General features: G+C 40.4%; 5 protein-coding genes and 1 long non-coding RNA gene across 9 annotated transcripts; 3 read left to right on the top strand and 3 right to left on the bottom strand.

Annotated features, from left to right (window-relative positions):
• Window positions 1–460: 460 nt before the first annotated feature.
• Window positions 461–1,777, bottom strand: LOC129581898 (uncharacterized). Its single transcript, XM_055473183.1, has 3 exons — window positions 1,478–1,777; window positions 1,121–1,318; window positions 461–640 (listed from the first exon to the last, which is right to left on the bottom strand). Exons 1-3 carry the CDS (start codon window positions 1,573–1,575, stop codon window positions 604–606), a joined length of 333 nt encoding a protein of 110 aa, XP_055329158.1. The 5' UTR covers window positions 1,576–1,777; the 3' UTR covers window positions 461–603.
• A 1,212-nt stretch (window positions 1,778–2,989) lies between these two features.
• On the top strand, window positions 2,990–4,864 carry LOC129581897 (protein FAM210B, mitochondrial-like). 2 transcript variants are annotated; one of them, XM_055473182.1, is made up of 4 exons: window positions 2,990–3,171; window positions 3,284–3,698; window positions 3,934–4,137; window positions 4,481–4,864. In XM_055473182.1, the coding sequence occupies exons 2-4, from the start codon at window positions 3,559–3,561 to the stop codon at window positions 4,680–4,682; spliced, it is 546 nt and encodes a 181-aa protein (XP_055329157.1). In that variant the 5' UTR covers window positions 2,990–3,171; window positions 3,284–3,558; the 3' UTR covers window positions 4,683–4,864. The 2 variants fall into 2 exon arrangements, with proteins under 2 accessions (XP_055329157.1, XP_055329156.1); XM_055473181.1 differs by having other exon boundaries at window positions 2,990–3,698.
• A 580-nt stretch (window positions 4,865–5,444) lies between these two features.
• LOC129581894 (alpha-2-macroglobulin-like) lies at window positions 5,445–12,703 on the top strand. Its single transcript, XM_055473177.1, has 17 exons — window positions 5,445–6,081; window positions 6,293–6,556; window positions 6,679–6,730; window positions 6,864–6,992; window positions 7,050–7,137; window positions 7,198–7,333; window positions 7,614–8,033; window positions 8,117–8,410; window positions 8,685–8,879; window positions 8,990–9,151; window positions 9,377–9,448; window positions 9,520–9,905; window positions 10,015–10,132; window positions 10,209–11,543; window positions 11,624–11,943; window positions 12,039–12,204; window positions 12,410–12,703. Exons 1-17 carry the CDS (start codon window positions 5,800–5,802, stop codon window positions 12,542–12,544), a joined length of 4,554 nt encoding a protein of 1,517 aa, XP_055329152.1. The 5' UTR covers window positions 5,445–5,799; the 3' UTR covers window positions 12,545–12,703.
• A 284-nt stretch (window positions 12,704–12,987) lies between these two features.
• LOC129581896 (uncharacterized) lies at window positions 12,988–14,687 on the bottom strand. Its single transcript, XM_055473179.1, has 4 exons — window positions 14,187–14,687; window positions 13,830–13,950; window positions 13,564–13,651; window positions 12,988–13,326 (listed from the first exon to the last, which is right to left on the bottom strand). The coding sequence occupies exons 1-4, from the start codon at window positions 14,449–14,451 to the stop codon at window positions 13,186–13,188; spliced, it is 615 nt and encodes a 204-aa protein (XP_055329154.1). The 5' UTR covers window positions 14,452–14,687; the 3' UTR covers window positions 12,988–13,185.
• Window positions 14,688–17,892: 3,205 nt separating this feature from the next.
• Window positions 17,893–20,299, bottom strand: LOC129581630 (uncharacterized). Its single transcript, XR_008689523.1, has 3 exons — window positions 20,043–20,299; window positions 18,693–18,927; window positions 17,893–18,489 (listed from the first exon to the last, which is right to left on the bottom strand). It is a non-coding gene; the product is annotated as an uncharacterized LOC129581630 (long non-coding RNA).
• LOC129581628 (uncharacterized) lies at window positions 19,642–23,304 on the top strand. Of its 3 annotated transcripts, none has more exons than XM_055472823.1 (4): window positions 19,642–19,656; window positions 20,652–20,868; window positions 22,223–22,359; window positions 22,695–23,304. In XM_055472823.1, exons 2-4 carry the CDS (start codon window positions 20,656–20,658, stop codon window positions 22,894–22,896), a joined length of 552 nt encoding a protein of 183 aa, XP_055328798.1. In that variant the 5' UTR covers window positions 19,642–19,656; window positions 20,652–20,655; the 3' UTR covers window positions 22,897–23,304. The 3 variants fall into 3 exon arrangements, with proteins under 3 accessions (XP_055328798.1, XP_055328797.1, XP_055328796.1); XM_055472822.1 differs by lacking the exon at window positions 19,642–19,656 and adding an exon at window positions 19,949–20,088; XM_055472821.1 differs by lacking the exon at window positions 19,642–19,656 and adding an exon at window positions 20,292–20,338.
• The last annotated feature ends 1,273 nt before the right edge of the window (window positions 23,305–24,577 follow it).

Raw genomic sequence — 24,577 nt, 5'->3', positions numbered from 1 at the left:
TCCGCCTCCGCTAGAAGCCGCTCAGTACATGTGCAGCACCTATTTTTGTATTTTGATTTCACAAAACAAAATTCTGCAATCTGTGCACCAACAGCAAAACAGCTCCATTTATTACCGACTTCTAGTTATCAGTACACTACACTATCAATTTCTGGTACTACTCTAGTACTATAAATAAATATCCAGCAACACTACAACATATCAAGGAAAACGAAGCATTTTCCACAGAAAACTGAGAACGAGATAAGAAGATATGTACACAGGTAATTTCTGATGCTGTGCATTTTCATCGTACCGGTACACCACATGCTGTATCACGAACTTCAAAATGCAAATCAACACATGCACTCATTGAGCAAGATGCTAATTTCTCAAGGCCGCATTCCTGGAGGCAACTTGAAAATGTGTTCCTTCCGAAGGCGCTTAACAATAAAGGGAGTGGAAACCGCTGTGATGAGCACCCGGACCGGAGAAAAAGCTTTATGTATCGAATACGCTAAGGCAAAATGGGAGCCTCCAAATGCCTGTTGGATATGGGATAGCAGCAGGTTAAACGGTGACACAAATCCCAGTCGTGCCAAAAAGCCCACCACATCGTATCCACTACAACGGCCCACGAAACACTTTATTTATCCACAATCTGGAGTTTCACAATAAAAAATAACGTATAAAACACAAACCAACACCACAGTTATAGCATTACAGTGATCACACACTCGAGCGTTTTCACATTTAACTGATTTAAGTAATCTACGGTATCAAAAAGTTACAATGATTTTATACAGCGCTGGGAAAAGTATTTGCAAACTACAGTCTACAGATATACAACAACGTACGTAATAATTATGATCAAAATATTGTACAGTACTGTACTGTATTAAATTAGCAACCCTTTATACAGTTTCATTTGTAACTTGTATTTTGTAAGCATGGAAGTAGTTGTACTCGTACTGTATGGCTGCGTAATCAATTATGCATGATCCAAACATTCTGTGCATAACAAAGCGCTTACCCGACAAAAACTCACACAAACATCTAGAAATAATGTACTCGAAACATCACAGCTGGCTATATTTTCAAATTTTATTACAAATTTCACGAGCGAGTGCGGAAGACTTACTTGTAGATCAGATACCAGATCGAACCCAGGGAGAAACCAGCGCATACAGCATGGAACGTCAACGCCGTCAGGCCGTAGTCCCGATATCCCACAATAAGTCGTATCATAAATTTCAGAGGAAGAGACATCTTACTGTAGTCAGGAGTGCGCTTTTCCTCCTGAACAGTCGCAAAGCGGGACTGCGTGTAGGAAAGACACCTAAGTGATGCTACAATAAGTAAAAACATAACCATGCATCCGCTTGATATAATATGTGCGAACGTTAAACACAAGTACACACCAGTGGCACATACAGTGACATACTGAGATACACCTTCCAATAACTCAATATTATCGCACACCAGACATCTGAATTACCTGGATGAACGATTGTTTAACTCCGTCAAGTACCATAACGATGGACCGAAACGCCTTGGGAGCGACGCAACTGTCCTCAAACCCAAACGCGCACTCATGTTGTTCTTAAAGCTTCGCTATCACCACTATGCCCAATCCTTCGAGCTTGCTCATGCGTTTCGTAAAGCAGAATCTTTCGAAGATCTGAATGCTTGCTTTCGAAGATCTGAATGCTTGCTTTCGAAGATCTGAATGCTGATCACTTCTGAGTTCTGACAACTCCGAAGTCCGAACTCCTGGAAACGCACATCTCGTGAAACAAACCTATGCGGCAAACCTATGCCCCTCTAGAGTAGTAAAACGGATGTCGACCGCACGAGATGGCGCCTTAGTTTTGACATTCACAAGTTGGTGACAGTTGGTCATTTATTTGGTCATTTCCAATTTTTCATCCCATTTTGCTTATTTTTGCACATTTCCGAGATTTTTCATCCATCTCCTTTCAATTTTCTTAGGTTTTCTGTGGTACCTGCGAAATCCGTGGCACGTCCCAACCGTAATCTCGTAGATGTTTCTAATTTACGTTAGTTTCGACGTGCCTGTTTTTAAATTTAGCCTATTGTGATATTATCGGTATGCAACGCTCTACAGTGCTTGTCGGTGCGTCGCTCGGAGCTTTGGCAGGTCTTGGTTCTGGATACCTGAGTTTCTTCGGCGATAGTGGTATGAATTACTCTAATGCCCAACTGCTTGGAGGTATCGGTGGGGTAGTGTTTGGTGGATTGGGTGGCATCGTCGTCCGAAAGCTTTACATCCGTCACGGTGCTGTCCGGAGAATGAGGATCGTTGATGCTTGGATGTGTGGGACTATTGCTGGGGCAGTGGCTGGACATTACATCGGGGGATTCGTCCACGAGCGCATCGCACTCACAGCCAGAAACCATCAGGCAGTCTGTGAGCCTCACTTGGGTTAAGCCTAATAAATGTTGATAGTATAAGTTATTGTGCCTGTTGTGTGTGTGTGATACAGGTAATAATGTGTTATTAAACTGTTCGACAAAAATCTTTGCGTTCGTTTGCAGCCAATGCTATAATTTATTGCGATTTGTAATTGTTCCGCGTACGTCCATCGAAATGATAAGTTTTGGGCGTAGTTACTAAAAACAGAAAATATGGATATCTCGTATGGAAAATGGAAAGTTGCGTTGCACATATGTATCCCAATAACTTACAGCATCGTGAAAACAGTGATGTTAATTCACATGGGATGTGTTGAATTGTAACAAAGCAGTCGCATACAGCTTAGGACAAAATGGTCGCATACTCAATATCTCCACATTCAGTACGAATGCAGCGCAGTGCACTGTACGACTGAGTTCAAAATATCCGTTTCGTACAAGTGCACTGCACCGCTTGCGTACAGAATGCTGGGTATGGGGCTATGCGACCATTTAGTCCTACATTGTACGGCCATACGCTACTGTACGTCAACTGTTTTTTTTTGTTGTGAACGCTACACCAATTTACCCTGCTAACCGTATTAAAGTTGTTCTGCGAAACAGAAACACTTATATTAATTTTTCATCCCATACTTAGTAGTAGTAGGCTAGTAGCATAGAAAGTGGAATAGCTTATTTATTTGAGGAAATATATTTGAGGAATATATCCCTGGAAAATGGAAATATATTTGGAAAGTGGAATAATTATAATATTATGTAGGTATTTGAGGGACCGGTGGACGGTGGTAATACTAATCAAAACAGAACTCCACCATTTGCGTTTATATCGCATACGTCAGTAGACATTAAATAATGAAAAGTCGTCCAGGTTTTCGTCCAGTCGTAAAGTCGTCCAGACCCTTGCCGCTGTGTGAACCGTGAACTCGAATTGTGTTATCTTCAATATCTCATATAAACACTACTGATCTGCTGCCACGTTTATCCATGAAAATCAAGTGGAAAAGAGTGAAATCTGCGGTCCACCGTTCAGCTGACAATGAGCATGAGATAGTGTTTACTGTGTAGCGTTTGCTGATTACGATTTTGCACGTTTTCGAATCAAAACAGTCAAAGCCAAAAGTGGGATTTTGACTGCAGTGCAATATGTACCGAATACCTCGCGTGTTGAATCTTGTGCTTCGTGGGTCCGTCAATATTCCTGGTGGCATTAGGAGCAACCCAGACACGATAACGATGCTAACGAGTCGCCGGAGTCGGGCGCCCTCCTTTTTAAAAGTTTCCAGGTATGACTGCGAGGTCTGTTGTTGTCGCTTCTAATATAAAAGTTCAGAATTTTCAGAAAGAAATTTATAACCCTTTTTCTCATTGAATGATTAATGGTTAGTGGTTACGCAGATGTGCGTAGCAAGTATCTGCAGATGTAGAGTGAAGACTAATGGTACTCGTTATGATATACATAATAACATACATACATATTTTTTGTCAAAAAACAAATGCGATTTTGTTTTGTTTGTCAAGATTTGCGTCTTCCTCAGCAGAAACACCAGCTAAAACGCCTTCCACCACTGATCCTCCGCTAGCAGAAGGGACGCCTTCCCCTGCACCGAAGACCAGCCGAGAGAAATTAAAAGCAGCGATTCGGGATTATGGTTCCACTGTTCTTGTTTTCCACATTGCCAGTGGAGTCAGTTTTCTGGGCATGTGGTATTTATTGATTTCAAGGTTCGTGTCGAAACATCAGATTGTAATTATGATAGGGACGTTAGTCGTTATTCTAAAAAATGGGATAAATATATTTATTTATAGTAGATTGGTGCGACTTGTTGCATATTTTGTTGAAACGCACATGTGGGATTGTATGGATTGCAAAACAGTGAGAACATTTGAAAAAGGGATGATTCTTTCAAAGATGCTCTTAAAATTTTTGTTAGTTTCTTGCGCATTATCAGTACGGATTGCTGTCGCGCAATTAAGATCTTTTAAGTGAGTTTTAACTAAGCAAACCGAAATTAGACACTTCTGTTCTGGAATATGCTATTGCGGTGAAAATACCTGTTGTTTGTAGCGGTGTTGACGTGACAAGCGTGATCAAAACTTTTGGACTTGAGGGAACCTTGGGGAAATATGCTAGCGGCGCCGGAACATTTGTTGTGGCTTATGCTATTCATAAGGCCACCGCTCCATTACGGATTGCTTTGACTTTGACCGTATCGCCTTTAATCGTCAACTATTTGCGTAGGAAAGGATTTATGAAAATCAAAAGTTAGATTAATCGTTAATCGTTAACTGAATGTTTTTACTGGAGGAAAATTATATTTAATTATGAATTGCATCGTTGCGTTTTTTTAGCATTTGACGGCACATATGATCAGCTCTTTTTGTGTACTTCTACTGTTAATTCCGTACGAGTACCCTATTCCGGCTTTTACGCAATAAAGTCACTCTCATATTGTGTTCGCTACTGCTGTTTACATGTTTCTGATAATCATAAGTGTATTCTTACAGAGCAGCGCTTTTTCAACTTTGTTACTGTTTCGTTATACGATTACATTTTTATTTAGTCGTGAACTTTCTTTGGGTTGCCAGATTTTTCATGCAGGTTTTCGATTTTGGCATCACTTAACTACAATCATTTAATGACAATTATGTGGGAAGAGGATAAATTAACAATCCAGAATTATTCCTGAGAGGAAAGCATGGCAAGACGTTTAATAATTATATACTGCATTATTAATTATTTATTACAGACAACACATCAATTGCCATGCTATATAATGACACAACCTAAAGTCATTAAACAAAAAAGTTTTAACTCTTGTTAGCGCTATATTTCCCTTTCCCGTACTTGCTGCACTTATGACTTATAAACATTCGCTGTGCGAATTCTTCTAATTGTGGTAGGTACAGTACATCCTGTCCTGTCTGGTTACGAAATGGTTATTTAACACCCGACAACAATACGTCACAACGTTAGAGAAGTTAGTCTAATAGATCATTATCACTTTTTTATATGCCTAGAAGTAAACCGCAGAATTCATAGCTGAAGGTGACACGTGGATATTAGTAAGTAAATCTGGCAGAGATTCCACACATTTGCTTGAATATTTCTAGTTTCTCGAGCCTATTTTCGTAAAAAACAACAACACATTTCTTTGGAGTGTTAAGTTCAAACCGGTTTCGTGCGCACAGTGTGTTGGTTGTAATCAAGAAACAGAATACATACAGATTGTTGCATTATTTTGTACTATATAAATGCTTGTTGCGTTAACGAAGCGGCCATTTGTCCATTTAGCCGCACTTTACCAGTGATCACCGGAAGAGAACACAGCTTTACTCTTCCTCAACCGATTTTTTTAATCGTACTTGCTATTGCAAAGGAAAACGATGGATATTCATTTGAAAAGTCTGGTAGTAATAACAGCGTTTGTCTATGGAGCAAGCGCTTTTGATTATGTGATTTTCGGGCCAAAATCACTGCGGTCCAGTCAAGTGTTGCCGATATCTATTTTGTGCCGGAATACCTCGTCGGACGTTAAGGTGGATGTAACTATTCAGCCTCGACCGCAGGCATACGCAGATTTCCAAGATACGGATATCAAGAACAAGTTGACTTTTACGCAGTCTTTCCTTGTTAAACCGAATCAACTAAGTCAGCTGGATTTCAAGGTGAATCGGACTTCATTTATCATCTATCATACATACTGTACTGTATTTGTATTTTGTAATGCCTTCTGTACATTTGCGCTGTAATTTGTTATTGCCATCCCTTTATAACTAATTTGCTGCAATAACTAGTTTAAACTAATCGTATTTATAACGCTGTTCAAAATGCGTCTTCGTAATTCTTTAATCGCTAATCGATTTGTTTCATGCACAGGTTGGTGATTTATCAGTTTACCCGACCAAAACCGCTTTCTCTATGGATTTAGTTATCAATGGTTCCAATGCCGAAGACTTTTTTAATCGGGCTGTGTACAGTTTGACTGTGGAGAGTGAGGAGTCGAAAAGTGTGAAACAACAGTTGGTTTTCATTCAAACTGACCAGCCATTGTATAAAGCCAAAGATACCGTTCGATTTCGAATTGTTACTGTTGACCAACAACTACTTCCTGTATATGCACCTTTCACTATTCGCGTTTTGGTAAGTTTTCTAAATGCTCTGAAACATATAAAAATCAAACCCCAGAAACTTTATGAATGTGTAAAAGTACTGCACGAGATAATCAAATCGGAGCAATAAATAAGCACCTTTCTCTTTCACAGGATCCTCAAAATAACATTGTGAAGCAATATAGCAACGCCTCGGATCCTAATGGTAAAGTGTGATACTGCTTTGTATTACTCATTTTTTTGGCCTGTGTTGTAATAAAATTCAGTTATACTTCTAGATGTAAAAATTAATATATTACAACAACCTCGCATGGAAATTTGTATTTGTAATGTTTTAGCTGTTGGATTTTTTGCCGGTGATTTCCTTCTGTCCACTGACCCACTGATAGGCGCATGGAAAATCGAAGTGCGCAGCGGCGATTTACAGAAGGTCATGGGAAGCAAGCAGTTTTCCGTTGACGAATATGGTAAGTGGCGATATTCTGCAACAATTCGCTAGAAAAATCTGTCCATTTTTTCATTAGTTTTGCCACGCTTTGACGTCAAAATATCTGCAATTGATCCGCCTGTTGTTACAATTGATTCCGTGCTGCAGTTCGTCGTGGATGCAAAGTAAGGATTCTGTGGAGAATTTTTTCTGGCAGTTTTTGATCAATGTTTTCACGTTTTTAGCTACACATTTGGTGAACCCGTGAAAGGAAACCTGGAAGTCAAATTAATTGAACCTATAAGTAGTTCCAGACGAATCATCGGTCGACGCAGCAATGTGCATGAAACGGACCGGTTAAATACTACTGTTTCTGTTACGGTAAGTGCAATAACGTTCAACAAGTTAGATCTAATAATTTCGTCTTACCATTATCAGTTTAGTTGATCATTAGACTAAGGTCACAGATATTTATCTCGCATACACTTTGGCAATTCAAAATCGCAAACTCATAATTATCGGTAACAAATTGTGCACTTCCAGTAAAAATAACTATATGCTTGGACAAGTATAGCATCAGTGCTAAATAACCGCACACAAATGCCTGTTGTTTTTGGTGCAATTCTGAAATTTTAACATACATCGATACGCAACATTCTAGGATTTTAACGGACGCTACAAGTTTACTGTCCCTTTAAGCCGTTCCGTACTGAATCCAGAGAAAAAGTACAAGTTAAGCAACCTGGAAATCCGTGCTAATTTTACCGAAGCGCTGACCGGACAAACTAAAAACGCTACAGCATTTGTACGCGTCAGTGATTTGCCGTACAAATTAGAAGTAACGAACAACGCCAGCACATTTTCGCCGGGACACCCATACACTTTTCGCGCCCTCGTCAGCGATCTCGTTGGGCGTCCACTGCCTCCCAGCACCAAAAAGGTCAACATCGAAATTTCGTTCTTCGATAAACGTGGTTACTGGGGAACCCAGCTGACCAAATATACAAACATCAATAAAACCGGAAACGGTTCAGACGCAGACATCTCGCCAGATTCGTTTTACCGTGGATCCGTCGGTCCTGTAAGTGATTCAGTATCCACAGTTTGCAATGATATTTCAACAGTGCGCCGCTTGTACTGTATAATGTACAAGTACACTTTTAGCGTCTTCCGTCGTGGGCAGTGTCATGGCCACAGTCACAGGTCGATGTGATAAACTCCTCCATTCCTGCTGATGGCATCGTCGACGTCATTTTCAAAACACCTAAAGAGGCTCGTCGGATTGAGATAAAGGTCACGTATTTGGAGGAAGAGAAACGTTTCACCGTCAAAGGAAAGGAATCGCCGAGCAGCAGTTTTCTGGAGATAAAACAACTGTCAGATGATCTGCAGAGTGGAAATTCTGCAACTTTTGGCATCAATATGACAACGAGGACAAACGAAGCAATTCAAATTCTGGTAAATCCACATAGACAAAAGCCCTTTTCCAACAGTTGTAAACTGTTGCGCGAAAATCCCTTGAAAATCCCTTGAAAATCCCTTACAAACATACCGAGCATCGTAATTTTTTTATACACGCGCCAAGTAGTTAAACTGTAAAACAATGTTTTTGTAAATATTTAATAATTTTAGAATCGTAGATTAATGTAGATTAATGTTTTAGAATCGTAGATTAATGTTTCGTAGATTAATTTTAGAATCGTAGATGTGAAGAATGTCGTTATGTTATTAGGTCCAATCAAACTCCAACAGCAGCTTTTTATGGAGTAACTCAACATCTGAAACCGGTCCATACGTCGTAATTTCCGTTCCCATTCTGGAGGCGATGGGTCTCATTGGTCGGTTGATGGTCTACTATGTGCGAGCCGATAAGGAAATTGTTGGAAACATTTTCGTCCTGTCACCGACACCAACAATGAAAAACACTGTCAGTAACCTTATTTATTGGGCATTTGCTGATAAATCTCAATAAACTGCGTCGGCATGGTCGTATATACCGTTATGTGCACTGGCAGTAAATTAGGCTTTTTTTATCAGGTTGATGTGTCGGCTGAAGCAACCAGCGGATTCGGTTATGCCCAGCCCGGCGAGGAGGCGCTCTTTAAAGCCAACACTAGTCCGTCAGCCTTTGTGGCTTTTCTGGCTGTGGATGAGAGCTTGCTACTGATGAAAACCGGGAATGATCTTTCAGCCGATGAGGTATAACGATACGCGTAAATCGGACACTTTTGGTCATCAGCTATCACTGGCACATAACTATTGCACCTTAATTAAGCTTACAATATTCTTGGACTTTACCGGTAATTTCCTTTTCTGACCTGCAAAAACCGGTTCAGTTTCAAGAGTTTTGTACTTTTACAAGATATTAATAGAACACGAGCTATTAATATTTTATTTTGCTCGATGAAATCATATTTTTTCTAGGTGAACTGGGTAATAAGCAAGGACAGATTCGTTATACCGTCAGATATCTATTCCGTGGAAGATTACTTTGACGTAAGTTGAAAGAATGTTTATAACTGCATGTGAACAGGTCATTTTAATTATACGTCAACTGTTTTATACAGAAAACTTACACCTCTGGCCAGTTCATACTGACCAATAACCAACTCCCCACATCCCGAGAAGAGCGACCATGGTCTTATCACAGGCGGTACAGCCCGTCGCGTGGGCGTGGCTGGGGTGGTGCCCGTTCCGGCGGTTCCTCACGCTTTGCAAGTGCAAGTAGCAGTCGTAAATCGTGGTCTATGAGCGCTAGTAGTGCCTCGTCTGGCAGCGTCGGTATTCCTGGAAGACAGCCTGATGTGGAGTTAGAGTCTTTTGCATACACGGAACTTCCGCCGACGTCAAAAGCACCATTCAGTGAGGAAAGCTCCGTAGAAAACTTGGAAACTCCACATCAAACGCGAAAGGATTTCCGTCAGAGTTTCTTGTTTGAAACAGCATTTTCTAAGTAAGCCTAGACGAGAATATGAAATTTTCCACTGAAAACAATAAGTTACCTTTTTCCCGGATGACCTTTCGGCTGCTCTGTTTTGATACTTTGCATTCGCTGTTGTTAGCTCCAACGGACTGGTGGAACTGCATTCAAAAGTGCCGGATGCAATAACAACATGGAGAATCTCGGCGTTTAGCTTGAGTAACACTAGCGGTCTTGGATTAACCTCCACTCCGGCCAAGGTGCGTCATGTCGTCAAAACTTTGATATTTACAAAGCACTGCACAAAATATTTAAATTACGGCGTTGGTTTTGCAGTTGAAAGTTTTTCAGCCCTTTTTTGCTGTACTGAATTTGCCGTTCAGCATAGTGCGGTTTGAAAACCTGACTGCCGAAGTGCTGGTCTTCAATTACATGTCGCAAAAACAAGATGTGACGGTCCAGCTGCAAATTCGCAATCCCGATAATACAACGGCTACGTTGAAAAAGAATGTTCTCGCCAAACCGAACGAAGGCACCACCGCAACTTTCACGATCATTCCCCAGCAGATTGGTGATCTAATACTGAAAGTGACCGCTCAATCGTCATTTGCTGCCGACCAGCTGGAGAAGACCCTTCCAGTCAAACCCGAAGGCGTCAAACAGTACTTCACAAAACCGGTTTTTATTGATCTCCGCCAATCAGCCAGTATGAGCGCACCAATCACCTTGCCGTCCGATCCAGCTGGTAAAGTTGACGGATCCGATCGAGTGGAAGTGAGAGTGGTCGGTGACATTCTGGGCGCGGCTATGAATAATTTGGATAAGCTAATTCGCCTGCCTACTGGATGTGGCGAGCAGAATATGGCAACGACCGTCCCTAATTTAGTGGTTGCGAAATATCTTAAACAGCTCAACCAGTTGGCTGAACCCCAAAAGTCCAAGCTGTTAGCGAATATTCAACTGGGATATCAACGGGAACTGACCTATCGTCGTGGTGATAACTCTTACAGCGCATGGGGCAAATCTGATCCAAAAGGCTCAACATGGTTAACCGCTTACGTCGCCCGCGTTTTCGCCGAAGCGGTAGAGTTTGTCCCGAGCATTGAGGATGACGTGATCAAAACGGCATTGCGCTTTTTGGTAGATCAGCAAAATACCGATGGATCGTTTGAAGAGAACGGCAGAGTTATTGACAAACAGCATCAAGGCGGTGCTTCCAAAGGCATTGGATTGACAGCGTTTACGTTGATAGCCTTCTTGCAGTACAAAGAGTCCGGTAAACCTGTTGTCGTTAAATTTGACGAATCCATGCAGAAAGCCACAAATTATCTGGAATCCAAATTGAATACACTGAGCAACGATTCTTACGCTCTAGCCATCACGGCTTATGCGCTGGCAAAGGCAAAGAGTGAAAAGAACGCTGCTGCCTTGGATTTACTGGAACAGAAAATGATTCGAAATTCTTCGTTGGCGTACTGGACAACTACGGCCTCCCTTTCTGATCAAGGCGCCGATGAGGAGCACTCCTATCCAACGAATGCTAAGGATGTTGAAGCGACAGCTTACGCGCTTTTAGCATTCATGGCTAACGGGAAAGTATCGTCCGCTCTGCCCATTGTTTCGTGGCTGATCTCGAAGCAGAATGCAGAGGGTGGATTTATTTCTACGCAGGTAAAAGAATTGTACAGTTTTCTCCATGGCGTCATATTTAAATAGTTAGAGAAACTCAAAACATGACTATGACGCTTTAGGATACTGTAGTCGGCTTGACGGGCTTGGCAGAGTTTGCGAAAGTTTTTGTCAATCCGCCATCAATGCAAATTGATGTGAAGTACAATGACCAATCAAAACAGTCGGTGTCCGTCACTCCGCAAACAGCCGTCATCCTTCAAACAATTGAACTACCAAAGAAACCGAAAAGTATTTCCTTGAACGCTCAAGGCAATGGTGTAGCCTTAGCCTATTTGAGTTGGACGTATCACGTGGGAAAACCCAAAGAAGATGTGGCGTTTGACCTTAACATTACCAAAACGGTTTCCACAGCGGATCTTCGTATGGGAATATGCAGCAGGTGAAATAAGTTGTTCATTTTATTAGTGCGAAACTATAATTTTAACGAGTGATAATTTGGATTTATAAAATGCTAGCAATCCGTGACCTTTGCAGGTATACTCGTGACGGTAAGAGCAGCATGGCTGTTATTGAAGTCAACACGCTGTCGGGTTCCCAGTTCGATGAAGATGAACTTCGTAAACTGCCAAAGATGGTCCCTGGTCTGCGAAAAACGGAAATGGAGAATAAGGATACCAAATTGAATTTGTATTTCGATGAGGTCAGTATTCAATACCGTAGACGTGTATTTTACGTGTTGTACTTGTACGAGTAGCTGTCTTTATGATGGCTTGTTACCACTATCAATAAGTATCATACGCAGTATAATTGTATTTCGGCAAACTTTCCTTAATTAAGCGCACAAAATAGCGAATCATATCTTATTGTTAATGTTTACATAATTACATTAGGTTTTTCGTTTGCAGTTGAATGAGTCAGCGACATGTTTCAAGCTGACCATGTATCGAATCTACAAAGTGAAGGATCTCAAAGACCAGAGCATAGTTGTTTATGACTACTACAATCCTAAGGAGCGGAAGACTGTATCGTACAATTTGTAGTATTTGTTACGTTCTTTTGTGCATCGAGCTTTTGAGAGAATTGGTTCGTTACAAATAGTTGTGTTATGTTCTGAACATTTGTGTGAATGAAGAATGCAGGAATATTAAATTACATAATGGTTTTTCTGTTAATAGATGTATCGTGCACAAGTGCTTATTATAAAACTGCACCAACATAATCTTATATTTGGCATTGCTTATGCAGCACCGCGTACGTGCTATACAACGTACACTATTCTATGCGGGAAACCAGCACTATCACGCAAACGCCTCAGCACATCAAAAAGCGCTGTTTATTGATTCGATGTTTTTATTTTGTTATACAGTAGTAATTCCAGAAACATAGTGCGGTTAAAAAACCAAGACAACAGCTACGCCGGTGCATCCACCAGAGCGCCACAGACTATTGTATAATACCACCATAAGTACTGTAAATGTCCAGGAGTGCTCGCTAAATTTAATTCAATCGCCATTTTTTTGCAGTGAATTACTCGAACGTATCCGGGTATCTCAGGATGACAGAAATTTCTTTAAACGGGCAGAGGAAGTGTGCTTTGTCTTAATTATGTTATTGTTAATAAAAAAAAGGTGTAAAACGATCACAGAGTGGAAAAAAACAGGAATAATTTATCATAAAATACTCAGCGATTTTTCCCGTATGTTTGACTGGCCCATATACATCTTCCGCCATGAACATAAAGGCACAGATTTCCATCTGTCTGCACTTTGAGCTCTGCACCAGGATTTCCGTGTGTATTTGTTGACCAATAGGGATGCTTATGCTGCAGAAAAGTAAACATAAGCAAGCTCATGCGATGTTTGCCTTATATGTAAAGTAAGGCAGTAAAACTGCTCAGTCAGTTTTTTATTGTGAAAATTTATGCCTTAAAAATAATTATTACGTTACTGTAAAACAAATAAATTATATTCAAACCGAAGATTGTTAGGGCTTACTCCATGCTTTTGAAAAGTTTTGTAATCGCACAGTATGCACGTAAACAAAGAGTTCCGAAAATTACCTGGTCGTATAGCACGAGATTTCCGTCTTCTTGCATGACGCATTCCGTTATAGGCTTGTGTTGTGTATCAGAAGCCCAGATTGCATGACTGCATGAAAAGGAGAAAACTAATTATTATTATTATTAATATTGTACATACATTGATACCCTAAACTTAATCCACGTGGTGTAGCGTATATTTCATCTATCGTTAAAGCACTAATTACAGTTTTGCTTAAGCTTTTTTTTCACGTAATATTCGGATTACACAGTAACTGTTCACGAACTTGTCACGGCTGCGATAAAGCACCAGATTCCCGTCGGTCTGCATCGTCAGATACACGGAGCGGTCTTCGGCAAAAAGCGACTGTCCAGGAACTAGCCGTTGTCCAGCTCGCAGGGCATATTCTACAAACATCGCCGATTGTACTCGTACTCATATCAAGGTCAACTGGAAACTTAAGATAAGTACATAACAAAACCATACGTCTTGCTTACCATCCTTATAATTATCCCTTAGGCCCTTACCAAGCATAATTATTTATAATTATGGGAACGGCTTATTATGCTCGCACTTGGTATGCGCATTATCGCAGCTACATACTACCATTCGATTACTATATTAATGAACATAATAAACGAACCTCCGTATGGACTGTACGGTCCAGCAGCTCCCCCTGGAACGGCTCCCGCGGGGTAACTGGGCACAGCGCCGGCCGGATAGGTGGGAACCGCCCCGGCGGGATATCCGGGATACGAGGGAACTGCGCCGGCGGGATAACTGGGAACGGCTCCCGCTGGATACCCAGGTGCCACTGTCGATCCCGATGGATAACCTGGTGGCACCGTCGATCCTGATGGATAACCCGGGGGTACTCCGCCAGCTGGGGTTTGATGATGGTGTGGCATTTTGCAGGCTTATACAATCCGTTCGTAAATTGCAGTAGAACTTTCGAAACTTTAACTATGTAGTGGTGAACTAAGCCTCCTGCACTATGGTTATATAAGTACCGGGTGTAGGTGTAAATTCTAAATTTATAAAACGGGGTAATTCGTTAGTTGATAAGCAGTGTAAAGTGTAAACCGTAGCATGGACTATGGAGAATCATTCTTATGATCTTGACGAATGCAAGCGAGTTGTGTGATCATATGCACAATACAGCTCGGAAGAATGTGCTAGCTTTCAAAGTATGGTATGCCTGATTCACTTGCGGGGTATTTCCGCTACCCTACACGCTAACAGCCAGAAATGCGATCGATAAGGCAAACTTTGACCCACACGGGCCACACCCGTATAAATGTACTGCAGTAGTGTAAATGTCTGGTAAAAATCTGGAATATGCCCGTCTTTATGTAATTTCTTTACTGAACCAAGTAACCAGTATGGCGGAAATGTAACGGATTGTACATGTTTGCCTACCGGAAAGTGTCCGAAATTACAGAACAGATGTACTCGTAGTTTGAGAACGGGCGGCTTTTAATGGTTTAAGTACGGTTGGCTATGGTGGAAGGAAAGAGTCAGCGAATCAGTAGCAAAAAACCGGCAGTTCAAATTACTTATTACATTCGCTGCAAAGTGAGTAAAATGCGCTACAGATCCGTACTTCGCACGTCGCATATACACCAATTTTATTTCTTTTTTACGGGTGATATCGAAAAACTAAATAATCTATTATAGTACTCTTTGTAACATGATTAGCTAACGATTCATGCCGAGAACGAATCCTGGAAACAAACAACCTAGCAAGTAAGCAACGAGTAAATGACAAGAAAATTAAAAACATCATCAGGATAAGATTCATTAGTTCAGTAGCTCTGTCATGTTTTTTCAGTCTTCTGGGTGCACAGGCGCAGTATTATTAACAGCCGACATAATTTCTTTCATCCAGTTTGACGTTGACTCCTTCGCTAAAATTTCCTTCGTAATTACAATGAACGACATCAGCACCGCAAACGTCTATAACAAGTTGTAAGCCAAAAATTAGTAGCGGTGACTGTATTGTGCAGTTATATTTGTAGTTATCAAATTAGCGCTACGCTAATTTTACACAAAAGCGGTGACTTACACTAAAAATGAATGCTCGTGTAATGTGTAAGAATTCCGCGCCACTATACAACAAATGCCGATCCGTGCTTGCTTTTATGCAGCTTTTCAAGATTGAACGCAAATTTTTGTGCACCTGTGGGAAGAAGAAAAAGTTGTGCGGTTAGGGCAATTTGACGCGAAATATTTTAATTTTCTGTGTTTACCGGCATTGTTAAATGATTGCTAGAGCTAACTATCACTGTCACTGATATAATTCAGAGAACTATCGCACGTACCGCAGATTTAGGAATGTTCATGGATTCCACAACTGCCAAGGAATCGTGAAGCACAATATTAACGTGCAAACTCTGCAAAAAACAAAATGTAACGTTTTTGCATAACGAATTGTTCCCTGCAATACGTTAATACCCGTAAAAATGTTTGATTGCTGCAAGATTATCCTATAATATCCGGTTTATGTACGTGATATACATAATATTATATGTAGATTATAGATATATACATCCAAATGTTATTTTTGTTAACTGATGCGGCTTCGAGAAAAGGTTACACATTTGTTGATTAAAATTCAAACGCGATAACGGACTCCAGAAAATCTCTGTTATCTCTTCGGTTGCAACTTGTAAGGCAAAATATTTAGCAGCAATATATACACTCATCATACAGTACAGTACTACGGGTGTGTGCAAAATACAATTATACAAGTTAAGAAATTTACTAGTGTTGTTAGTGTAAACTTATGGTTACCGTTAGGGATATTTCATAATTCTACCATACTGTTAGTACTGTACAGATACATAGTGATGCTACATGAAATTTATGTCTAATCCGTCGACTCTAATCTGTACATGGCACCTGTTCGTATGCGGCAGCAAAAGGCCACATGTAAGCTGTGATAAAAGTTGTATATACGACTGCCCCGACAAAATTGAAGATTCTTGTTGAAATAAACTTGTCAGTATTTTGTACAATTGCTGCCACAAATCCCAGCACCGTTATCAAATCCAACCCGTAAATAAAAAAAATTATAATGCCGAAATTATGGCTGATATTGTCGCATAAACGACAAAGATCCAAGTATCGGCATTTAATTGCCGTCAGATTCTCCGCTGCCAAGTCAAAAGCTCCGCACATATCCTGCTGACCTTTGGTTGCAACACTGGCACACGTCGCCACTGAGTGCAAATTATTAATTTCCAGCAGAATGGCACGTTTTAAAACCGCACAACAATCACCAGACATTTTGGCCATTATGGCAATCGATATAAGCAGTGATTGTCCAATAAAAAATAGAAATGACACACACGAGTACCACCAGGCCATGAACTGCCATAGCAGCATGCTGGCCGGTATCGGATCCAAAGCACCATCGTCCATCCAGGAGATTCCTGTGGATTCCGTGTACTGTATGGATTCGGCTGTTTCCCATCCCACTTGCAACACAATGGTAGCAGCGACCATTATAATATTGAATAACTGCCAGTGTGACCAAACTTCCCGCAGTTTATGGTAATTATTTTGAAAACATTGGCTGGCGAGACCATTGGTTTCATCCAGTAATTTTTTCCATTCAGCTTTCCGAAGATATAAAACCGTCGGAACAACCGCAGCCCGGAAATTCACTGTGGCATATGGCAGCAGCGTAATGACACCGGTCAGGGAGTTTTCTGACTTTTCTTGGCCGGATTTATCTAGTAACGCTTTGGCCGCTATGGCGAGATTTAAGAATGCCATGCACCAACTGGCCAACAACCAGAAAAATGTGAAAGAATGGAGAAAAATAATTAGTAAGGTTTTTAATCGCTTGCACCCCACTTCCGGCTTGTATGAACTCCTGTGGTACAGACCGCAAAATTTAAAAAGAATGATTTGAATGCGCAAGGAGCTACTGAACCAATACTCCTTTAATGTCATGATAACTAAACGAATTCGAATACTGCAAAGAATGAACACATTATCAGAGTCCGTATGTGCGAGTACATTAAAAATCATCATATGTGCTGTTTTGCCAGGTGTGTGAGCGCATTTATAAATCCGATACATATATGTGTACATACCTCAATCACAACGATTTGTATATGCACCAGATACAAACGATGCGACCGTTACAGCTGTATAAAGAGAGCCTTCCCGAATTACCTTTTTTGTGCAAAAATCGGACGGAATGCTGTCAACGATGGGTATGTCAACCGTGACCTTTGGCCATGACAGTTTAGGTTACTGTTTGACTTTGGGTAAAATCCTTTTAAAAAGGAAATTGGTGTCATAGTAAGCGGACGATTTGGGAAAAATTTATTCCAGTGTACAGTTTCATACCAAAATGCAGCAAAACACGGAAACGTAATCAGAATAATCTAGTATGCATCGTAACCTGCCACGAACTTATTTAAAGGTTACGGCAAGGTAAACAGCTGCAGGCACTTAATCATGAGCTTGGCTACAACCCCTTAAGTACTTAATACTAGGCAGAACATGTAATATAGATATAACGTCATTTTGTGCATTTTTATTTGCCGGAGTCAGTGCATGAGGTCAATATGGCCTTGCTTCACGCGACGTACAAATTCCTCTACTTCTTGTGGAGAAGTAAACACCCAGACATGAATTCCTTCACTTCCAAGATATCGAACCCATTCTTCCTTTTCTTTCCTCCTCCACCAAAAATTTTTAATCATCGCATAAATAAGACCGTCGTCATTCAAAGCAAACACACTGGATAAAGTTTCCCGGCATTTTCCCCACAAGAGTTCGTTGTTCCACCATCGCCAAAAGGTTCTTATGAGAAGTCGATAAAGCACCACATACAAGGGAAAATTTAGCCAAATGGCATGTGTGATTATGGGTGTGCACGGGCGTGTAATGCGCTTTCCTTTGTAATTAAAGTTTCCATCCACGGTAAACTACAAAATTTAAATAATATATTTGAATACTGTGAGATTCGAGCACCGCTCCTCCTTTTCGAAGCCTTGAAAAGGTCACAAAATAATAAAAATGCGCATAATGCATTTGCGTGCAAAATGTGACTGTATTCCGTATTGATCTGGAGATTGTACTATGAGATACCATCGTAAGCATATTCAAGAAGATATTTAAGATAACATACGCCGTCAACTATCCATGATGGGCCTTCCATAGCATTGCGGGCGCGCAGTAAAAAATCCGGAGCGGGATTCCAACCGGGCTCCCACAACAGACTGTCCAGTTCAATGAATGGTACGCTTAGCAGTTCTGACAATTTGTTGCATAGCGTGGATTTGCCAGATCCAGAAGGACCGAAAACTGTAATTCTTGGCATATTCAGTTGCTGGTATGTATGGTAATACCGGAAGTCTCCGGCTCTGTTAAAAGAAAGCTATAGTTTAACCACTGCAACGCATCTCGATATTGCTGTATTGCTCGATATTAATTGCTGTTACAACGACATAATATTGCATCAGTCCAGATTGTGCAGACAGATACTATATAAATTTTAACAGATACTATAAATTTTAATAATTTTGTAGTGTCTGAAGCAAAGCGCTGGAGGATTTCTTGCATATTCGCATACAGTCGGTGTATAATAGCATCGATATCAAGAGAAGGACATGTACACATTACATATACGTCACACTTGCAATTGTGCAATACCACTTTTGTACTGACTTGTGAGTTGTACATGTATTCAAATAATCAGATCTGTATCAAAAACGAGTACTTACCTTTATAAAATTGATCTAATGATGCGAACTTTATTATATACTTTACCGCACAGCACTACTTTATCGCATAAGCGATGCCTTGTACAATATTACCTAGCTAATTACCGTACACAGTGTTTTATCTAGGCAGTCTTACACTTTCTCTTTTGAGATAATTATTGTAACGAAATTTTCGTTTTCTTTAAACACATGTGATCCGGGTCGTAGCGCTACAAAATTGCGAGCAACAACCTTTCTCGGTTGCCGCTAAGGCGCATCAAACAAGTTGATAAAATTTCACTTGTTATCAGTTACTAATGTCCATTTATAAAATTAATTTGTTTCCACATCCACAAGCCGATGCTCCAACCGGTATTATCGCCTACAAGTGTGAGTAAATTCTTTGCTTCTTTGAATTTAAACGGTTATCAATTTCAAATTAAAATAACAAATATAAAATTGTAATCTAATTGTAAGTTATCAATAACATAAAAATTCTGATTTCGTATCTTCCATTAAACGTACAGTAATAATTTAGAGCTACAGTTTGCTTAATCGCTATGATCCGCATCCCGAGTAGAAATAAGTATCGATCCTGATACACCGCTTACATACAGTAACATTAAACGCTACCGTGCAACGTATTCTGTAATCCGTACTGTATACGGTAGTTGAATTAGTCAGCTATACGCAGTTCAACTGAACAGAATTATTATTATAATATTTTGTTTTAACTAATACAAAATAAGAGGGTGCCTAGAAGAATTAGAACTTACAGATTGTACCACTGACTTTGAAACTCCGGCAGCCAACCTTGCACAGGTTTGTACCCTTGTAACTGTAAACAAGATACTAGCCCGGCCCGAGGTAGACCTACTACGCGCGATCCCGAAATGCGATGTGGGTTTCAGCTTACTTATTTCATTCTTTCAAAATAACTAGGAGATAAACCTGCGCTAAATTTTATCTTTATAAAATTTTAACCTGCGCGTACAGGTGATAAGGAAAAGCTTTACGGTATGTCACAAACCTTGTAGTGCATGACTGCAAACAGCCTGTGCACAAAATGCAGGTATTGCCGAGTCATATAGCAATAAACTGCGCTTCATTCGTGCTATGACCAAGTTGCTGTTGGCCTGCTCACTTCAAAATGTGACTCACGTCTTATGTTTATCGATAATTTCAGTGGTGATCCAGCCTAAAAATTTTACGATGATGATCTGTTGTCGTTCTGTTGGTTAAACTTACGATTTTAATAAGCGACTTTTCCGCGTTTTCTTTGTCATGTTTTACAGTTTTGCTGGGTAAACATTTTTCTCAAGTATTTCTCTTCTCAAGTTAATGGTTATCGAGGCAAGGAGCTGATGGTGCTCTTTTTCATGAAGGAATATGGGAAACTGTTTGAAGCTGTCGCGCGTTGACAGCCAGCACGATTATTCGTTGTTACATGGGCATCAGGAGCACGGCGGACACCATCATATGGGGAACATTCAGCAGGGCTCCGTGTCGGGTGTGGGACCATCATCCGGTGCAGTCAATTCAGCGTCGTCTTTCAGTGGAGCATCGCCGCGGGATTCACGAGACTTCCCCAATTTTTCGTCCGTAAGTTACCTTTACTATTGATTGTTGGAATATCAGCTGATTGATTATAAATAAAGCGCAGATCATCGCTTTGCTGGTACTGTACAACGCGAGCATCTTGTTGTCTGCAGAGAAAAGTTAGAGTCGCGCCTATGGTTTCTGTTTTTGATCGTGACAGACTGAAAAGACTTGGTATTAGAAATTTGAATTGTTTTGCATTTTTGTTTTTATCCGATGTTTTACGTTTTTTCGACGATTAACTGCTTCTAGTTCTTCGAAAATTTTTTAATGCCGTGCTGAGAAGTGTGAATTATTTACATCTGGAATTCGAAAATAGCGAGACCCTTTACGTCGTATAACAAATATTGTTTTTGTTAAAAAACTAAAAACTTTCATCACATTCTAGTTTTTGCATCGTAGGCTCATATTAGGCAGAGTTAAGAAATGGGTTACTTAATAGTTAATGGACATGGTTTGTTGCACCTGGATGCTGCATAACAAAAGCAAACAGTTCGTTACAGTCATCACGTGTGGGTTCAAAGCAGACTTGGGCCGCCAACGACATCTCCGCTTTCCGCCCGCCCCGCTCTTGCTAAAAATTTTCCGCCCCGCTCCGCCCCGCCGTAACAAAAAATTTCCCACTTCCGCCCGCCATATTTTAATTTCCCGCCACCCGCCCGCCAAAATTGAGAAAAAAATTTTCAGTGCTTTTCCTTTTTTAATTTTTTTCCGTGTGTTCTTTTTCAGAAATGTCTGTTCAAAGACCACACCAGTTGCCAATTTTTGCGCGAAGCGCGAAGCCAGCAACCAATTTCGCCGCAAAAACCGTTAGAAATTCTATAAAAAATAGTGAAGATATTTCAGTAAATGATGTTAACTTTTATTTTATGCTTGATCTCCGCCCGCCTTTGAAATAATCCCGCTTCCGCCCGCTCACACTTTTTTCCTCCCCGCCCCGTCCCTCCAAACTCAAAACTTCCGCCCGCTCCCGCCCTCCAAAAAAGCGGGGAGGGGCGGGAATGGCGGAGAATTTTCCCGCTCCGCAAAAAGGCGGCCCAAGTCTGGTTCAAAGTTGTGCTGCATCATTTTCCAGGCTATTTATAAACGAACAGTCGTTTTATCTGCCTGTTGACTGGAACTCTAAACCCGGAGGCCATACGTCTATGCGAGCAGCATTGTTCTATTTATAAAATCCTGTTCTTTAGTGGTTTACTATGTGCATAAATTTTATTTTCCTTTGTCCTTTCCCAAAATAAATGTTCTTGTCTAAAGCTAAATCTGTCATGCTTCCCCAGAAAACTTTCCGCGCGGAAGTTATGCTAAAACTAGGAATTTGAAAATTAACTGCGATTTACATTGGCTTTATTTATTTCAGGATGGTAACTCAAACTATACGATCTCATCGGATCGTGGGGTGCCAGTGGATGACAGCCAAATGAAACTTGCCCAGCGCTACGGTTTGATACAACATTTACCAACAGGGCTCTACGACGGTGCCAAAAAAGATCGCGAGTAAGTGATGCGTTATGCAATTTCTCTCTTGACCTGCTGGTTCGCATTTGCTAATTGCCAATTGGTATTAGTATTCCTCAAAACTATTCGCATTTTCTTCTTACATTTTTATTGATTGACACTAGCGCTTTTTAAATCGATGAATAATCCCTATTTTTTTGCTTAGATGCGCTGAAAATATAGAAAGCACGTTTATCACTTTAGCGCTAAAATTTATTGAGTATTCATAGAAAGGAAACTTGAGCTTATTTTTTTGTGTTGTTATTGTTTTGTTCAGTATTCCTAACTTAGGTGGAAGAAGGACGTTAGGGTGACTAAATATTTGCGCTGTCTAGGTGTCCAATTTGCATGGTGGAATTGAATTGTGGCGATCCGGTGCGCTTTCTGCCCTGTATGCATGTCTATCATAAAGACTGCATTGATGACTGGCTCCTGAAGCATTCGTTAACCTGTCCGAACTGCATGGAGCCCGTCGATTCAGCGTTATTAAATTCATATGAAGTCGGAAAGACGCCATGGAACTATGATTCCGGCTGACGATATCAGTCTGTTTTTGTTGGGCTGTGCAGTGAAAAATCACCTGCAAACACACACACAGATCTGAATCACGCGTACGACACCGGTTTGGCAAGGTGGAAAGGGTTACCGATTATATGTAACTGCTTTTTTTGTGGATCTCATTTACTGCGTTATGTCCGCACTTGCTGATTCTCATTTCTTGGTTGGGCCGATTTCGCCGATGTTGTTCTTTTTCTGAATTTGACCAGTGTTTGGTCGGATTGCGATTTCTTTCTAGCGATGCACGATTGGCTTAAAACTAGCGCAACTAGTCCAGTGGGAAGGTTTTATGTTTTATCATTGTGTTTGTTTGCCTCAGCCGCAAATTATTTTTGTCCTGTTGTGATTATCAGTTGTATAATTGTGATAAAACTTTCGCTGTCCCGATATCATATCATCTACAGACGAATTTATTAAAAGTTTTCGACGCAAACGGCAGTCTCATGTAATTATGAAAAATGGTACAGTACAGCATTTCTTTTAATAATTAAAAAGTCCTCCGAAGAATTCCAGAAAAATATGGTGCGAAAAAAGGGATCGCTAAAGTTCGATACTAATACAAAGTAATAACGCTTCAGATTTTACCAGAACTGCAGTAGCTTTACCTAGCGTACCGATAAACGATGACCGTTGGCACAGCTGATGACTGGCCGTGGAACAGTTTGGGAATTCGCAATTTCGCAGTCCCGATTTCGTAAAATATTCAAATAGGAGTGCAGACCTGTACCTGTGGACACACAGTACAAAAACAATACGGTAAAACTCAGTAAAAGCCAAATCGAACTGAGAAAACAGTGGTGATTTTCGGTAACAAATCATAATGCAAGTACCGATTTCGAGATCAAGGATCGCTAATTTAATTCATCTAGCGTCAAGTCAGTTCAACTCTATGGGTTATCAAGTAATAAAAAATTGCGTGAGTGCGCGCCAACTTTGAAGAAAAAAATTTAATATGGTATGCTGTAATCATATCTTATAGTAAAATTACTGTAATACTTCAGTTCGCACTTTTAACATTTTCCATGTTTAGTCGGTCTTTCGGTTTACCTGCTTCAACCACACTCACAACATTCAGTTATTAGATTATCACACATGCTTTTTTATTGTAGCAGTTCAAAGTTAATAGAAACGTATTCGTACATAGGTACAGTAGTTCAAGATATGTGCAGACACCTTATTTCGAACTACTCGTAGCAAATGAGAACTATTTCAACTATTTTTTTACACTATTTCCAATACATACAGTATTAATGCATAAAAGGACGCAGATAATGTATAATTATAAATACCTCGTAGCAGTGATGTCATTATCCAAGACTTTTCATTCGGGGATACAGGCATAGCGATTGACTGGTTGTTTCCGCTGCGCCGTTAACTTTTGTACTAAAGAAAGTACCGGTACCGTAGTATATCCGTCCGGATATACATGCTTTCACATAAAAATATGCGCATGTTAGTTTATTGATTTCCTCACCTGTATGTACTAACTTCCTTGTTGAATTTTGAAGGTGTCTTTTCAGAAATGTTTGGAAACGTGTACCGATATGTAAGTAATACAGATCGATACGGAAACCTAAGGTCTCAACAGACTGAAAAATTTAACTATTCCGGCAAGACAGAGGGAATCATCCCGTCTGTGGTAAAACCGGAAAGTGCTAGC

Source organism: Paramacrobiotus metropolitanus, unplaced genomic scaffold (assembly GCF_019649055.1).
Source record: "Paramacrobiotus metropolitanus isolate TYO unplaced genomic scaffold, Prichtersi_v1.0 Parri_scaffold0000006, whole genome shotgun sequence".
NCBI lineage: Eukaryota > Metazoa > Tardigrada > Eutardigrada > Parachela > Macrobiotidae > Paramacrobiotus > Paramacrobiotus metropolitanus.
This window is presented reverse-complemented; position numbering and strand designations above follow the sequence as displayed.